Here is an 18,923-nt window from a genome sequence, read left to right as displayed (position 1 = left end):
AGAAGTGAGAAGACGAGGAGCCTCTAGGTATACCTATTCTGCTCCCACAGAAGGTGGCCAGCGCACTGCAGGGAGAGGAGGAGATCAGGACTGGCAGTGCACTTGGTCACATTACACTGATCCACATCCTGCCCCCAAATGATTTTATCAGTTGTGCTCTTCCTCTCCCCAGCTGCAGTTCGCTGTTCCTGAGCAACAATCACTGGTGAGGATCCCTATTCTTTCTGCAGGGAGCTTTTCCCACTGAGCCTGGTGTGCCTCCCATATTGGGAAATGCTGCAAAGGAAACTCTTCACCAGTATGGGAACAGAGTGAGATACAGGCCTAGGCAGACAGGCGGCTCTCTGCAAACAGAACATGAGATAGCAAAGAGCAGATACACTGCAGTGGGGAAAGCATGAAAAGGAAAGGGAGAAGGCATGGATATTACACCTTTGGAAAGTGCAGTATTAATATCCTGAAGTGAGAATTAAAGCAATGCTAGGTGAAAATCCCTTCATCTCTTCATGGAATAGGAAGAGGAGATCTAGTGGCTAAATGATAAGGACAACAGACTTCACTCATGATAGAAAAAGAAAACAGCTTGCAGGCTAATGCACTTCCCCTTGGTTTAGATTGAATGGACTCAGGCTGATCACAAAATAATCAAAACCAAGATGAATTCTGAAGACAGCATGAAGCCAAGGATCCATGCTATTTTTAAGTGGTAAGAGTTTGTGTATAAGGGACTGTACAGTGACTTTGTAGCTAAACAGAAGAATTTCTGAGGACAGTGCTGATATAAGTTCCTGCTTATCTGATACAGGTCATATTGAAGAGTTCAGAGGACATAAAAGTGCTCTGGTTTTATAACATAGTAACCCTACATGTTGGCTTTCACATCCTGCCTTTGGTAAGTGCAAGTTCTTCTCTCACTTCTTTGATGTATCATTTGGCTCATGTTTTCCCCCAGCTTTTTTGATTGGTTGTGCCACCCTCTAAGGTGCCAATGAGTAACTCCAAGCAGAGAAAAGATGCAGGACAAGCTGCACTGGGGCTCATAATGTTGCATTTTATCAGTGGCCCAACTGGTTTGTCCTGCCCATGTGCATAAATGCAGCATTAGAGGTCAGAAGGAAACGGTCTCCAACTACCCTGACGCATTTATTGAGAGAAAGTAAATGGCTTCAATCACTCTTGCTTTCTTCCAAAGTAGTAATGCAGTGGACATTTTTGGTCTACGACTTAATTTTGTCACTGCTTGGTAAGACTTTGTTGACCATACATAGCAGTGCAAAGAATGGGGACCTTGCTGAACCAACCAGGTATCCCTTGTAGGCTAAACTAGGAAAACATATTTGAGGGCAGGACACGACAGCCCCTTTTAGCCCTTTCAGATAACAAAACATTACACTTTCTGGTGCACCTCTGGACTCTAGAGCCTTCTGGAGGTCCTCAACTCTGTGGTTCTTAAAGGCATCTGGCCTTAAACCCACAAGACACTGAAAATAGAAACAGAAGAAAAAACTGTTGAGGATGATTTCCCCAAACAATCAACTGTATTGAATTTAACCATCACAGTTCAGGTACTATGTAATAATGCATACTATACTTGCTTCTGTTTGCTTCTCATCTGCTGCACACCTACTCCAAAATAGATTATAAAATAATCTATGACTGCAGACATGTGATTAAGGCTGTAGCTGTAACAGGGAAAAAAAAAAAAAAAAAGAGATTACAAACATGATACTCAGGAGTGTAGATACTCTAGAGCAGTACACTGGGCAGCACATACCTCTAGATGCATTTCCATACGAGTCCCCTGTGCACTCTCTGCCCTAATCCTCCCATTCATATAGCCACAGGCATAAACCACACAAAGACGCTGACTTACGTAAAATTATCTCACTCCATTTTATTTAAGATTTTCTTCTCCAGTTAGTAAAAGAAAGATGTGTCTCTCTTTATACATATGTACAAGTTCAGTTATAAAAATAGACAGCACATTCAAAGAGAAAAAAGGCTTGGCATTTGTCTGATTCCCTCTAAATATCATATATACATGTGAATAGGAGGGGATGGGGGAAGTCTTTGTGAGTTTAATTAAACGTCACCTCCCCCTCAATTATCCCCTGCAAATCTGTTTAAAAAAAATCAATCTAACTAAGCTCAGTTCTGCTATTTTCAGGTGTGCAAATTAGAGGCAGAGCCAACAGGAAGCACTCGCTCCACACTGTAGGACGCCAGGCAAAGGATTTGGGGTTGGAAAAAAAAAATTAAAATAATTAAAAAAGAAAACAAACAAACAAAGAAGTCATCCTCTGCTGTCACAGCCCAGACCTGCAACTCAACTTGCTTCTCTCAAGGGAAGAAAGTGCCCCGGCAGAACAGCCTTTTAACTCAGCGTGTCAGACAGAAGAACTGCCCCACACCTAAATCTCAGTGCAATGCAGACAATGCTTACAGCAAAGCAAGGGGCCACGGGGGCTTGTGCATTGAGAATGGGAAAGGAGCGACCAGAGATTGAGAACTGAGATGAGCACTGGCAGCGCTGCCTTTGATCAGCCCTGTGGGACATGACTACTGGTACTGGCCCACCGCAGTGAACTCAACCAAGCTAGTGTGTGTGACAGGCACAGGGACGAAGGGAAAGCACACTGGAAGAATAGTCCATGGATGGCTGGGATATGAGACAATTTTTGTCCCAGGATTTGGCTGAAAGGGGGAATGGCACGGTTCTCCCTCTCTCAGGACTGTTTTTTGTTTCTTCTCTTGCAGCACAGCAAGCTGCAGAACCATGCTCAGCTATGGCAGCAGCAAACTCTTTCTCAGCACTTTTCCCTCTTCTTGAGATTTGTACAAATAAAGCCTTATGCTGTTCCTAAGCTTCTAAGAGTTTTGAACACCTCACGAGTGAGAGAAATCATTCTGAACACATTGTTTGTGCTGATGAGGACTCTGAAATGCAAACCAAACCAAACCACTGGCTTGTTGCTTCTGCCACGGCATGAAGCAGTGGTAGTGCTGCTGCTCTCACCAGCCCTGCAGGGCTCTCTGTTTCCTCTAGCTCTGAACCTCTTCCTGGCAAATGGTGCTGAAAAGAGTCTATTCCCTGGAAACCACCTGAGACACCTTCCTTTGCATTTTAAACCTTTAAAGAACCCAGTGGCCCAAACTAGAAGAATGCAAAATTTTTCTGATCACACATCAGTTTCAGCTTAGCCCTCAATTACCCTCACACGTCCACTGACCAGCTGCCAGTACAGAAATGTCTTGTGACTCTCCAGGATACTCCTGGGGTGCAGATACTGATTTGAGAGGATAAAACTAATGCTGGGTTCCACCTCAAGCTACAGAAGAGAAAGTGTGTCAGTGTGACTTCAAGTGCATGCAGCTGCAGGATATTGCATGGAGCAGCTGAATGCTTTCTTGGGAACCTTTGTCAGACGTGTCAATAAGACACAAGCTGACCCTCTCCCCGTTACCGCAGACTCCATTCCCTCCTTCTTGCAGTGTCTGCAAAGATACTTTTTTTGGAATACACATTATGAAAGTGCTCACATAAACCACCCACTCCCATTGTGCTTTGATTTTTTCTTCACAAACGTGCTGGACAGCAACAAGGCATTCACTTGCATGCCTTCATCTGGCAGGGTGGTCTACTCTGAAAGCCATAGCAGTTCAGACAAGCTCTGGGGGTTCAAAACCACTACCGACCACCTGAGGTGTGGGCACCTTTGCTTTGCTTCCGAATTGGAGTTTCTGATATGAGACTGCTGGTCAGGTTTAAGCTTTTGGGGGTCCCACAAATACTGTTTCCTTTGCTCAAAGGGGAGCTCAGGGGAGAAGAGGCGCTTGAAGGTCCAAAATCTACAAGTCCAGAAGGCCGAATAATTGCTGTTTGTAGAGGGCTACTTGAAGACATGCCTAGCAAAGGAAAAGAGAATCAAATTCCATGTCAGCATTATTCCACTGGTGGCTCTTCAACAACAAACAATATACTAACAGTCCGAAGACCACCCTGTGTCCATGATTTAGGAGAGTTTAATGTATCTTTATCCTGAAGATACAAAATTTGTTGCATTTAAACCCTGGGCCACCTTCAGACAGTGTAAAGCTGAAGCTCCAGCACCATCAATTTAGCATATTTTGGAACCTGATGCTGTAACTTCAACATGACAGCAATGCAGGAAAGCCACAGCCATATCTATGGGATGAATACTTCTATCCCATTTGTCTTGATGGCCAAAGGAAAAAAAAAAAAAAAAAACACGAGGAAAAACATATGGTATACTTCCAAGGGCAGATTCAACTTCTTCAGACCTAGACTCTCAGGATCCTCTACAGCTCAGCTGGCTGTTCTCTCACACCACCACCACCTCACATTATGTACTGCCTGGATCTCAGAGCACAATGAAGGAGCCATAACACTTGCTACCTAGTTTTTAACAGGCTGGAAATGACAAATCACCCAAACTCACATGGCTGGTTCTGCCTTGGGCAGCCTGCTGCCTCCCCTTCCCCACATACCTTTAGAGACATTGTACCCGTAGGCTGCGTATGCTGCTGCTGAGGCTGCTGCTGCCCCTGCCTTGGCGCCTGCCATGGCAGCAGCACTTCCCGCTATGGACTTCCGGCTCCTGCCCTTCCCAGTGCCTCCTTTGGATCCACCACCTTTAGGACGCCCCCGGCTGCGAGCCGACTGGCCTCTCCCACTGAGAGGTGCATCGTGCATTGAAACACCTTCAGGAGAAAGGAATGTTCAACCAGTAACTGCCATGGTATTCCAGGTGACTCACACACCAATGCAGCTCCTTAACTACCTGCCATGGACATGAATACTGCTCCTACTAGTTGAGACTCTTCATTTACATCAGTATGGACACCATTAGCAAGCAGTGATCCCATGAAGAGAAATTACCTACACAAAACTTCACTCTTCATTAGCCACATCTTATTAACTCCAATTACTTGTCATTATTACAATGACTCCAACCCACAAATAGGCGGAGGATTCCAGGTTCTAGTTTGGAACGAAGCATTTTCTTACTTGAAGATAGAGAGAAAGTTTCTTCCATCAAAGAAACTTGACAAGAACTGTGTCTCTACCTATTTCAGTGTAGAAAACTATGGTAGTTAAAAACATTATTTAAAATTACAGCTGCTCCCATCACCCACTGCAAGCAGACAGCTGATTATTAGCCCAAGAGCACATTCAAGGAAAAGCTTAGGGATCAGTCGTCGTGTGGCCGTCTGCTACTTGCTAATGGGCAAGCAATGGAAAGTGAGCCCTCTCTAACACAGGAACAAAGGGTAAAAGTTTTAAGAGTAACTAACACAAAAAGGAGAAAAAAGTGTACTGAGTGATGGAGTATAAACCGATTTCCTATCAGATCAGAAGCAATTTTTCAATGAAAAAGCATTTTCCCCCCCAAATGCTGCTAACCATGCACATACATACACTGACATAGAGAAAACATACCACTAGCCATACGAAGTCAACGTTTAGCAGTAAGGCAAGGCAAAGATACTGACCATTCATAGTATCTGACACTGAGCCGGTAATGGAAGCAGGAGAGTTTGTTGCCCTTGACTGAGGTGCTGAAGAAGCTGGATCATCCACGATCACAAGCATATCACTACTGCTCTCATCGGGAGGGATAGAGCCCATATGTAATTCACTGTTAATGGATATCTAAATATGACAGAACAAAGCCATTTACTTTTCAGGTTAGGAAAGAGAAGGGTACAAACACAGTAAGATCTTTAAAAGATACAGAATCACAAGTCACCAGCTGGCACGTGTTCTGTTCTCATTTTCTGAGAGATTAGCAGCATGACACATGATCTGCCTAACCACACCACACCCTCTAATTACATGCTCAGCAGCAGTAAAGAGCTCCAGGAGCTACTTAACTTCAATTAACACATGTGAAGTTACAAAGCAAGAGACTGCTCTTGGTACGGAGGAAGCCGCACAGTGATAAATGTGAGCATGATGAAGGCAGGAAAAGGAAAAGCAGGAAGAAAATAAGTTGGACTGCAGGCCAGAAAAGAAAAAATTCAGGGACTGAGAGGAAGAAGAGTCAGGGCATGACCTCACTATAAGAAAGGGAGGCAGAGAGCAAATGATGAGGGGAATAATGGAATGTCAAATAATATGAAGAGCAGTATGGCAGCTTATTAGCAGCTGTCTGGCTTTCAATGCATTATTTTCCTTTCCATGGTTCACCTTTAAGACATCTCACTTCCCTACATACTCAGAGTTCTGCACTAGCTAAAATAACAGAAAGCAGGAATCCTACAAGATGTAAGGCCACTGTTCAAGCACTGTAGAGCTGAAAGCAGCAGTGACTCTTACCTCACTGAATGGGCTGGGCATGGCAGAGTCTACACTAATGAAGGAGTCATCCCCATCAGCAGACAGGTTGGAGTTATCAGCTGAGGGAACAAATGGGATCACAAGGTTCATGCCCTCTTTCTTTCTCTTCCCATCCAACTCATCTTCCTTCTTCTTCTGAAATAAAACAATACCAAGAATGAAAAAGATGACAAAACAGAAGAAAGGGAATAAACATCCCAAAAACTCAAAGAATGCCATGTCCAGAATTTCCCAAAACAAGTTTCTGGAGAAAGAACAGATCCCTTAAAGGCTCTCTCTTTACATTTAAGTAGGGGTTTTGTTTTGTTTTTTTCTTTGTAAAACAGCTGCACTGATGTAGAACTACACTTGCAGAACTACTTTGATTTCCATTACCTTTTGGAGTGAGCTTCACATTCCTTACCATTACACAGATTTCCAATTGATTAATGCAAACCCTCCCTATCAAAAATTCAGAATTTTCACAAATAGTTTTAAAGTTTTAAAAACCAAACTGATCTTCTCTTATTCCACAGAAGAGACAGAGCTATATAGGATGTAGCCGTGTTTGGTGTGTCATTTACATTCCCTTTGCAGAACAAAATCTTGAATCGCCCTTTTACATGCCCTAGAACGATCAGTTATTTTGTTTCTTTCAGGTATAGGTCCTCAAATTGTTGTCTGTAAACTACTGTTTATTTTTCAAGTTGTTAATGATGTTAAAATATAACTGTGCATTATAACTGTGCACTGTAATATCCCTCTTCTGTGCAAGGAAGTGCCACAGACTGCTGCTCAACGGTGAAGGGAAAGAGGCTTTACTCATTAGACTGCCTTGGCACCTGTTGTTTCCACCTCTCGTAACAGTGAGCCTAAAGCTCTTGCAGCTCTGCCACAGACACATGCAACCCCTTTGCATCAAGGTACCTTTTCAGCATACTTTTCCCTTTTCCGTTTGCGTTCCTTCACACGATTTGTTTCCTCTTGCTGCCGCTTCTCTTCTTGACGCTGACGCACTGTGGGAAAAGAAATACAAAGCTGTCACCACTAGAAAGATATTTCACATTGTTTTGTGAATCTTGCAAGAAATTCTAGTTCTGACAGAACTGTGAAGAAATTCAGCTGCGTTAGAACTAAACCGCACTGAAAACACAACTGAATTAACACTACTTGTATCCAAATTGAAGTCTTACAGTGAAATTCATCTTTCAAGCAACACGAAAGCGTGTACCTCTAGTACAGCATTTCTACTAATACTTTCTTGTCATGACCTACAAAACTCTTGTCAAATTCTTGTCATTCAGGAACAATGTAATGACCCTGAACGAGCACCACTAAAAGCTTTATCACAATCGTATCTCTCCTGCACAACTTCATCTTTCAGCTCAGCAGTGATACGAAACCAGCTTGTTCTAAGAAGAGGTGGCAATACAAAAAGAGACAGGAGACAGAAGTTGTTATTAGCAATGCATGTGTTTGTAAAGATAAAAACACAGATCTCACAAGCCAGTGAAGTAGATGGGGAAAATGCAGCTTACAAATTTCACTTACATTTCTTTTCTAGCTCCTCATCATCCAGCAGAAGACTGACCACTTCTTTTGGCTTCAAGGTGTCAGGTTTGAAATTACCACCTGAAATCACCATTCGTTGGATCTAGAAGGGATAAAAAAAGAAAGAGAAAAAAGGGAAAAATTACTCAAAAGCAGCCATGAACCATTCCAACTACCCTTCATTGAAAGCCAGGCAAAAGAAAGATGCCAGTGCATCTGTTTAAGTCAGAACCGATTCAACTTCTCTATCACAGCAAAGTCAGTAGAAAAATTTCAGGAAAAATATATTGACTATAAGAGTATAAAATATGAGAAGCAATTGAAGTAGAAAGCAGAAAATTGCTACTCCCTCTTCAAAGCTGCTTATCTCCTAAAGCACCATATAACACATTTTCAGCAATACATTAATATCATTATATTTTGTCAAGAAGAAACAAATACAGTGGTACTCCTGACAGGTATAAATTGTCAGTCCAAATCTTCAGAAGTAACCTGCAGATCGGCTCATATGGATTACATTTTAAAAAGGTACAATAGTTTTAGTCTCCTTGATGGAAAACTAGATTTCCACATTGAGTCAGTGTCTTAATTTAAGCAACTCACTCAGCCTCTATTACTGTGACTGCATTAAAAAACAACAGCAATGACAAAGAAGAGTTGTAACTTGGCAAAAAGAGAAGCACAGCTTCAGTACAAGCCAGTTTAGACGATTTGGATCACTAGCAAAGACACTATACTTCATTTTCAGAATGGTATCTGGTGACTCTAGTGCAGTATCCCAGAGAAAATGGGCTAGGTTTCAGCAAGGGAGGCATAAATGCATTCATCTGGAGATGCTTCAGTTGCTGCAGCACCATGATCAGCATCCAATTGAGACAAAAGCTAAAAAAACCCAAACAAACAAACAAAAAAAAAACCCCCACAAGTAAAAAACAGTCCCAAACAACCCCAAGTACACAAAACACCTGCATGCTGTGAACAGCACACATACTGCGACCAAAGAAAGTGAATCTGCTTAATTTTTTCTTGCCAATGAAGTGTGACGAGGATTAAAGTTTCTACTACAATGACTGCTTGATGCTGCAGGACACTGAGCTCTTCCAGCAACCCTCATCCCTCCAGAAATTTTCACTTGATTGCCTTGCAAATTTATTTTAAGGGAAAAAAAAATTCAGCTGTGATAGAACAACAAAACAGGAGAGAAATCAGTAACCCTAACAAAGCAAAGACAGAAACTGTAGTCTTAAAGAAGCCCGAGTAGTTTCATTGCATCACAGTTTTCATGAAGCCATAGTGTAAATAACCAGCTTCTTCCTAGCTGAAATAATGCAGCTGTAACCCTGCTGTGTTAGGGACGCAGACTGATTTGAACAAAGATATTCCCTTTGACTTCTGACTCCCTGCAGATACTTTTTTTGTGTCTTCACTCATTTTGATACGTGTTTTCTGGTATTTTCTGTAACCTCCTGTTTCAGATGCTTCTATTCCTACCTCACTCTTCTCCTTAGCCCTCTGTAAGATGCGCTCCTCGATGGTGCCTTTGCAGATCAAGCGGTACACAGTGACTTGTTTTGTTTGACCCAGCCTGTGTGCCCGGTCCATGGCCTGCTGGTCTACTGTTGGGTTCCAATCACTGTCATAGAAAATTACCTGCAAAAGAACACCAGAACAGGAAGCATTCAATAAAACCTTATGTTTAGAGCACCTGGTGAATAAATAAAAATCATATATATATATACACACACACACTGATAAAAGTACTGATATAGCCTCCAAGGATTACTGCCCTGCTGCAGGCTGCATTAACCCAGCTCTGCCCAGTCCCATGGAGTCTTTTCCATTGCCTTTTAGATTAATTCAAACCAACTGACACTGTGAAGATTTCAACTCCCACAACGTCTCAAGAAATATGCTCTGGAGGCACAGGATTCCTGTTTGCCACCACATTAAATCCCCATCATGTAATTAATTACAGTCTAACACCCATCTTAGTGTTACATTAAGAAAGACCATCAAATTCGAATTTCACATGAAATTAATACTCAATTCTTTTTCCCCTTCAAACTTGGATAAAGTCTGTACTAGTCTAACACTTCTAGTGCTTTCAGTACAAAAAACATGAAATGCCACATTACATTCATATGACCCTGTAATTTCAACAGTACTTTATGCACAGGAAGCATAAAACTCAAAAATATTGGGGAAAAAGATGTTAGACAACTAAACTAACAGTAAACTAAACCACAGAACCAAAAATGCCCATGCAGGAACATGTTTGTGCTTCCATCTCCATTTTCTCTGTTGAAGCAACTTCAGGACTTTTCATCTCCTGAAAATCCTATGGATACCTGCTTTCTTCCAATTTCTTTTAAGTGACAGTAAGACATGATGGGGTATCTTTAAAAAAAAAAAAGTAGTATCCTTGATTCAGAGATCTTTGGTTTTGTGTGGCTAAGGACCACAGCCTGTCTTAGGGCCAAAATCTGCACACACACAAGGTACTGGGTTAGGAGCACAAGAACAGCAGCTTTTGAAGAGATGAATGGTTCATGTATATTAGTATTCCTTCCCTAGTAATTAGTGGCAGCTGCTCCAGGGTGCAAATCCTTGCAATGCACCTAAACCAGTATGCATTTACTCCATGGATGAGTGGGGAACACACTCACAATTTATCCTTCCTAACTAGCTGACATTCAACTACCGATGTCTTTGTACTTTGCTTCCTTCTTCTGTGCACATAAAGTGTACCTGATCCCTGTTCTGCTAATCCCTTTGCAGCTGAACTTTAAGAGCAGTCAGTCATACATGAAACAGCATTCACTGTATCAAAGCATCATTTGCATCTGTAGACCCCTTCAGCCATGAAGCTCCTTTCTAGATTCTGGCACTAAAATATGTGAGAAGGAAGGTATTTCCAACTGCAACACAAAACCGTGTACCAAGAGTTGAATGTTCTACAACTTTATCATCAAGGCAATAGTAGATTGTAAACAGGAGTAAAGTGAACAAGGTTATGCAATTTCATTATGCGAATGGCAGTGGCAAAAAATATTGGCCAGCATGGCTCAAGAGTGCCAACTTTAACACAGAAAGGCCAATTTTCTTACATAAATTGTGAGGCTGGGAGCCAGGAGACAAGCAGCTTGGGAAAAATGATGGTTGGAGGCATGAGGCAGGAAAAGCAAAAGCAGAAGGGCATTTATACTAAAAACTAAACATCAGTAAACCCATTTCTTATTATTACTTTACCAAACTTCACCTACCGTGTCTGCAGCTGTAAGGTTAATGCCCAAGCCACCAGCTCTTGTACTTAACAGGAACACAAAAATATCATTCCTACAGAGAAAAGAGAAAAAAACCCTTATTTGTGAGTGATGACACAGAAGTAAATTTTTTGACCCATATGAAGTGATCAGGGCTACTTCATTACTTGAATGTTTCAGAACATTTTGTTCTTCATGGTCAGGAACAAACCTGTATGAATGAGTGAGAGAAGTTAATCTACAAATCAGGACTGTCAGAACACACAAACATTCAGCTTGCAATAGCATCTTATTAATCTCTATCAAAACAAACCAGGCCTTATCTTGACCACACTGGAAATTAAGATTTCACACAGACAAAGAACAATTTATTACTTCACAGGACTGATTGATGTTAAGAAAAAAAAACTTGCCCTAACAATGCTCAATTGATAAAGTAAGAAAAATAAATGTTGAAACTGTAGATGTAAGTTTTGTTCTAAATTTGGTGCTTTGAACCGAACAAAAAACTCCCGGGGGAGGGTGGATTAAAAAAATAAGCTTAATAAAAGGCAAGCTGGCAAATATAGAGGTAGATTAGAAAAGAACAAGGGTCTGCTGGCACAAACAGAAGTCCTTCAGTCTAGGAACTTCTCAACTGCAGTCCCAATTGTGTTGCTGATTCAAATTATGAGTTCTAATCTCGTGTCCACTTCTCTTACCTATAAAATGAGAATAAATGGATTCATCTCAGGATAGCCATGTAACAATTCAGCCGTGACTAACCATAAAATGTTTCAGGGATGACGTGGACTATACTAATGATCAGATACCACATAAAAGCAAGAGTCATCCATTTCACTCATTTAAGTTCTTTGAAACACTCTGTAAGTGAACTCCGTTATTACTGGATACATGCTGTCCTCCTCACCTTGGAGCATTTTCTGTTAGCACTGAATATGACATTTACATTCCTTGGGATTCCTCAGACAGCATGAAAGCCAAGAACAGACCAGTTGCCTTCGGTAAATGTGGCCCTCCAGACAGAAGTCCCTAGCAGAATATGGGACGCCATTCCACAGTACACGTCAGGAAACCTCCTTGGGAGATCCACAAAGCCTGATACAGTCATACTAGCCCCAAGCGTTAGACTTGGTGGCACCAGACTTAGGGATGCTGGCTGCTAAGAGAGAGATGAGGCATCCCAATACCGGACTTAAAATAACCCTCTAAGCCTAATAATCCTTTATGTAACTGAGGAAGGTGGGGCACTCTTAGACATGTACCTGTAACAGCACATTAAAGCCCTAGTACAGTTTGAGGAATCAGACAAAATGGAAAACAGTTGTTGAGATTCAATGGCAGTTCTAAGAGTGTGCACACAGAAGACAAAGAAGACAGTCCTATATGGAGGACAACCAAGCGCTGATGAAAGCTCAAGTGGTAGCAGTGAAATCAGCATTTCTGCTAAGGTTGTGAGCCTCACTCGTGCCACTGGGGGGTTAGCAACATTTAAAAGTGTTAACACCATATGGTCTGTGAACAGGCTGATGCAAACAAAGTAGACAGTGCCAGCAAGGACTCCAAGGAGGTTGACATATTGTACTTTGACAGCAACAGAACAAAACCCTTTGCTTGCAATATCATGTTGTTTTGGTACCACGCTGTCTACACACTACAGCACGCAAGATCAGTAAGACACGAGAAACCCTTGCTGAATGGGCAGCATGGGACATTCCCTTCTTGACAAACTGTAGGCAGCCTGTCCTTGAATGTCCACTCACCAGATCTAATGGCTCTTGCTTGCCCTTCCTGGAGGAAGTGTGGGTGTACCACAGGCTATCACGCACATGCTACTACAACAAGTGTAAAAAACTAAGGGGTTTGGAATCCATATCCTTGAAAGTCAAGCAGAACTATTTTCTCCAGACTCAAACTTCAAGATATTGACAAGTTCCTGGCAAGGCTATATCATAAAAACCAGACTGTCATTGGACCCATTCTGTTCCAATGTAGAAATTACCAACAAACAAGAGAAATAATTATGGAAACCATGAATTAACACACACACACAAAAAAGGAGAAGACTCAAGAACTCTAAAGTTAGAAAGATTTTTAGCAGTCCAAAATCTGAGGGGACCAAAATCCACCCTGATCTGCAGGCAGTTGGGAGGAACTCAAACCAGCCAAGCTGTCAATCTCTAGACTCCATCTTGCAGGTACAAAGCCTGTTCATAACGCAGGCCAGGAAACCTCCTCACTCCTGTAACAACAGTGGAACGTGCATGTAGGCAGTTAGTGGAACACACAGCTGAGAAATACTTCTGGAAATGCCACATGGGAAGGAAAGAAAGTGGACAGTGCCACAGACTCCAGGAATAGATTATCATTCCATAGGTATATGTTTTCAGCACCCTGCTAGGATATCCTGCAGGATAGTTTAGTCTCAGCCAGGCTTTTTTTTCCTGGGAATATTTCTCAGAAGTAAATCATGTATAAGAGGAACTCAACTAACATTTTAATAGGAATTCTTGTTTAGACTGGCTGACCTGTATCTCAAAGGGATTTCCTGCCAAAAGGGTTATTTTTCCTCAGTTGTTTTATTCATTAATAAAACCAAATTCTGCTAATTAATAAAAACAAATGTCTTCACTTCTGGGTAAAGGACCTTAGATGAAGAATAGTCAGGACTCCAGTAGAATATCAAAACCTGTAATGAATCTGACATCTGGAAACAGGGAGAAAGTGAGAGGACCGTGAAGAACCTGACTCCAGGGATTTGGCACAGATTCTTTTCAAGTTTTATGGTGTGCTCTTAAGAGTACACCGTAAGACTCATCATTGCAACACAGTCCCTCAGGTCTTTAAGCCTCATGAACCAGTGGCCTGAAGGGCTGTATATGGTTTCTTCTCCTGCCTTCAGTTGTGATACCTTGGGACTGCTAATGCAAAGACTGTTCTCCAGCCTAAAATGCTGCCTTCACCCCAACAAACTCTGACCCTAACTCCTCTTAAAAAAAAAAAAAAAAAAAAGAGTGACCTTATGAGCTCATGTTAACATGCAGGAAATCTTACTGTGAACTCCTGTGCCAAAGTGACATCCTATCAAGCTGTATAACGATTAAAAGGATACTTAATAATCATAAATTCAATCACTAGAAATAATGCACCCAGCAGAAACAAAGATACTGTAAAAATATATTAACTTATTATAAGATGATTGCATACTCTTCTTTCATTATGTGTTCCTAAAACTCAACAAAAAGGGTTAGTCTATCTTATTATCTAATAAAAATCCCTATTTAATCACTTGTATATGAGTTTAATTAATTGGTTCCTTGATAAAAGATGCTTTAATAGCTTGTTTTGCAGAAAACTAGGGATCTCTCAAAGCTCAAGCATATGCAAGATTTTGAGTCTCATCTGTACAGTATCAACTGTCAGAGCATATGAAAACCAATGAACCTCTGCTGCCCTTCTGCTGAGTTTCTGTATAAGCAATCACATATAAGCAGCAGAAGAGGTGGGTACACTACAATTGCTTCCAGTACTGTTTTCACAGATAATAAAAATACAGCTGGCTGTATTATCAACACCACTGATGCCTGATCAGCAAACCACCTAGCAACTGTTTCAGATAAATGTGTTGCTTTTGATATCAGGAAATACAATTTAAATGCAAATTCCACTTATTTCTATTACATCTTATACCACTCTCTGTGTACACACAATTTTGCACAGAAACACCTTGCAAAATACCTTACCTGTTCTGAAAATCTGCTACCATATCCCTTCGTTCAGAAATCTTTGAAGAACCATCCAATCTCATGTAGGTGTGTTTTCTGTAAACCATGTATTCCTGCAAACAGACACCAGAGGAAAAAAAATGTAGTTGCTCTTGAAAACATTCAGTCTTGATTCTTCCAGAGAAAAAAACAATAGAAACAGAACTGCTACTTACAAAAAAAAAAATCTTTAAATGTTATCAACAAATGTGCTGCAAGAAATCTTACATAAGCAATACTTGCTGGATTAGAAATCCAGAATTTAAAGCTACTCCATCATATTCCAGCTTTTTCATTTCATAGAAGAGATAAATGATGATAAATGATGGCAGCTCAGAGCTGCGGATGCATTTGCTGCATGACAGACAATGATATGGAAAAGTGCCTTTTTCTGTAAATAAATAGGTAAATGAAATCACTAAAAAAGTTTGTTTTCACAGAGTCTAAGGTTACTAAACCCAGAGCTCTCACTGTGTAAGCAAAACTTTCCTAGCAAACTAACTGTACCTGCTCCCTGATGGTTTTAACCTTTTGACTAGTGCTTTAATAACCTGCTGCCATACCCTAAATTCTGCCCAGGCTTTATTTCACTAGCAAAGAGCCTGTCAGTCTCACTGTGTACAAGAACACTTTGAACATGACACTGCTATGCCAGCCCACAGCTCATGCCAAGCAGCAGAACTGAAACCATTGCCTGGGACACAAATCAAATGGCACCAAGCAGGAATGCTGTAGGCAAAGACTTTTCCCAGTGAGAGACATTTTGCATGCTCTGAGGTACTCAGCATTTTCTGATACCTGTGCAACTATCAAACTCTGAATTACTTAGAAAGCTCTCCAGGCTATACAGACATCCATAGAGATTCTTTGGAAATATACCCTCTGCTATTTTAACAATGGGATCCTTGGCTGACAAAATGCAACCGCTACTGGTTACACTCATTGGATTTAACCCTGCTGCTGCATGTGTCTTCCTGAGATGCTGTGACTGCAAATGAGACAAAAAAGAAACAGATGACACTTCAGCAGCAAGAACTTTTTGGTCTCATCTTGCTACAAACTGCAGTATTCAGCAGCTACAGAACTGGTGTGAGAAGATGTGGCACTGCTTGCACCCTAATGCCATGCTCAGTTCTCCTTTTCACCTATCCTTTACGCCTCCTTTTCATTTTTGTTCTTCACTATTGCAGGAAAGGCGAAAGAGCTCCCATACTATAAGGAACTTGGGAAAAAGACTGCTTCAAGATATGGCACATGAAAGAAAAATTGGTAAATAACATTTACAATGTGGAAATAGTCAAAGCCATAGCCAATGGTTGACCTACACAAAATAAAACTCAAGATGAGTATGATAGAATTTTAAAGCACAGACCACATACTTCACCACACAGACACTCAAGCCCTAATTTACTGTTGATTTATTCCATTTCTGTGACAAGTTTCTGTCACCAGCTAAACCCTGAGAGATACATCTGTCCACTAGGCACTATGTGTCCATTTTCCAGAACTGTTCAATCCTTTTTTTCTATTTTCATGAAGGCCTTTTCCTTCCATTCCTTTTTTACTGTTTTGATCTGCTTTTATGATGATCCAATCTTTCAACATCTTGATTTAGTCTCCCTTCACCTCACCTCACTATTAACCACCTTTTCATTAGTGACTTCTAAACAAATAAAAAAACACCTTTCACTCCATTTATCCTTATCCCACACCTTAGATATTTCCAGTAAGGCACAAATTACAAAAGAATAAGCTGTTCTACACCTGTAATACTGTCTTTCATGGGCTGTCCCCCTCCTTGCCCTGCAAACTAGCTTGGTGCATTAACTTAGTGAATGAATTCTGCTTAACAGGTTCTGGTCTGCCTCCATCCACTTCCTCTGTTCATGAAGGACACTTCTCAGTAGTGTAACAGTGCTTGTATGAAACACCCCTTTTTGTGAACTGTTTTTACCCAGTACTTTTCCAAATAGTAACAGCATGCTCTTTCAATTCAGAAAAAAAGAAAAAACATTGCAATTTATACTACACTCGTCAGCAGTTTAGTGCTTTGATCACTCACAGAAATGGAATACTTTTAGCCAGAAAAAAGAATAAACAAACCAACAAACACCCTGTGGTGGTGAAGACACTATTTAAGCAGTAATATATCTTGTTTCTACTGGAACTGTGGAAGGCACTTGATGACTGCTGACTTTCTAGTTCCCACAAGGAGTGATGGGCTGGGAGAAGCCTCATGGGGAGGCTTTAATCTCACGGAAACACTTACATTAAATCTGCTTGAAAATTGTACCTTGTAATCTTTTTCAGTGTAAGGGATCACCAAACCCCCAAATAAGTATTAATCTAGGAAAAATAATGAAAGTGACCCTGACAGCCGGGTATCTGTGCAGGAAAGGAACAGCACACAATGACTTGAGCATGGTGAGAATGCAGTTGTGTTCTGGGCTTTGACACTGACACCTCAAAAACTACAAAACATTTTGCCTTCATGTTATTTCATAGTCCACATTGAGTACTCTTACATTTTAATTAATAAACTTTTGGCAGAATATAACTAACACATTTGAGTTCATGCAGAACACAGCTTGACCCCTCATCACATGAATGCGATGTCACTCCAACTGAAATAATGGACAATCATTCTTCCATACAGGAGAACGTGATTGCATTGAGGAAAACATCACAAGGCTGGAAACATACGAAGCACATCTCAGCATCAAATAACAGTACTGGACTTACACTTTATTCACTTCTATCAATAGAAATTAATTTCCCCCTTTGTATTTACATCTGCTGGCTTTTAACTCACAAAGTTTCACCTAAACATGAGAAGAAACTTTACTTCGAGGGTGATGGAGCACTGGAACAAGCTGCCCAGAGAGGTTGTGGAGCCTGCTTCTCTGGAGACTTTCAAAACCCACCTGGACAAAATCCTGTGTGACCTGCTCTGGATGAACCTGCCTTAGCAGTGGGACCAGACTAGATGATCCCCAGAGGCCCCTTTCAATCCCCACCATTCTGTGATTCTGTGACAGCTGAATTAAGCAGCAGTTCTTCAGCTGATGCTCTATCAAACAAGCATGGGTTTATGACTTCGTAAACAAACACATAAACCCAGGCTTGTGCTCTCTGCCATACATAGATTAGATTAGCATGGCACTCTAGCACAGTCAGAGTACTGTTACAAGTAGTAGGACATCTTCTGTCTTTTCATATTTAAGTAGGCAGAAGGGATGTATTTTGGTATCTATAGGCAGCGGGCAAAAAAAATCTACAGCTACATCAATCAAAACAATTCTGGGATTCTATGATTTTCTTACAAACTGAATACTTGCTTGATTTTTAACTTGCTTAACTCCAGCTTCTGTTACATGGGTGGGGAGAAGGAAAAACAGAGATCTTGGTAGGTGAATTGTTTGGGTAATACAACCCAGCAAGTAAAGCTGGGCATCTAAGAGGCTGAATACCAAAATGGTGCTCCAAGGCCTTTGAAATGGAACACTAACAGAAAAGACAGGCACACTAAACACTCAGCTTTATGAGCTTCATGGTGTAATGCAGGGTGTTAACAAACCTGCACCATGTCCAATGTCTGCCAAAAAGAGAGGCATAGGAAGCAATGCAGGGCAAAGAGCCAAAATACAGAATTGCAACCATGCAAGTTCTGTTTTTCCTCACGGCAGCAAAAACAAAATTCAGCTTGTGGTTTGTTACTGAACTATTAACTGTTGACCTTAAAATGCACTCCTGCTCATACAGGAGTCATGATGTAGGCAGCTATTGATTCAGGCTTCCCGCTTTTTCTCTTTACTTTGTCATGGAGATGACGACATCCTGTGCCAAACTGCTGAGGGAGCCCACATGCACCTAGGACTAATGGATGAAGGTCACAGGGGCCTGGTGTTTTAGCAGTACTGAAATTATACTGCCAAATGCAAATGTTTCCCCACCTATGATGTGTTCACAGTCAGAACACAATCGGAATTGCTGCTTTGAAACTAA

The 18,923-nt window shown here is 41.2% G+C and overlaps 1 protein-coding gene across 1 annotated transcript in view; it reads right to left on the bottom strand.

Annotated features, from left to right (window-relative positions):
• Window positions 1–1,899: 1,899 nt before the first annotated feature.
• The window catches only part of INO80 (INO80 complex ATPase subunit), a 59,638-nt gene continuing 42,614 nt past the window's right edge, over window positions 1,900–18,923 (bottom strand). The window contains exons 27-35 of the mRNA XM_054400016.1: window positions 14,898–14,992; window positions 11,155–11,227; window positions 9,383–9,541; window positions 7,892–7,994; window positions 7,268–7,356; window positions 6,341–6,496; window positions 5,515–5,674; window positions 4,510–4,722; window positions 1,900–3,906 (exon numbers count right to left, since the gene is read on the bottom strand). Of these exons, the coding sequence (XP_054255991.1) occupies window positions 3,689–3,906; window positions 4,510–4,722; window positions 5,515–5,674; window positions 6,341–6,496; window positions 7,268–7,356; window positions 7,892–7,994; window positions 9,383–9,541; window positions 11,155–11,227; window positions 14,898–14,992 (1,266 nt within the window). The 3' untranslated portion in view covers window positions 1,900–3,688. The remainder of the gene's footprint in view (window positions 3,907–4,509; window positions 4,723–5,514; window positions 5,675–6,340; window positions 6,497–7,267; window positions 7,357–7,891; window positions 7,995–9,382; window positions 9,542–11,154; window positions 11,228–14,897; window positions 14,993–18,923) is intronic.

This window comes from Indicator indicator, chromosome 4 (assembly GCF_027791375.1).
Source record: "Indicator indicator isolate 239-I01 chromosome 4, UM_Iind_1.1, whole genome shotgun sequence".
Lineage (NCBI taxonomy): Eukaryota > Metazoa > Chordata > Aves > Piciformes > Indicatoridae > Indicator > Indicator indicator.
This window is presented reverse-complemented; position numbering and strand designations above follow the sequence as displayed.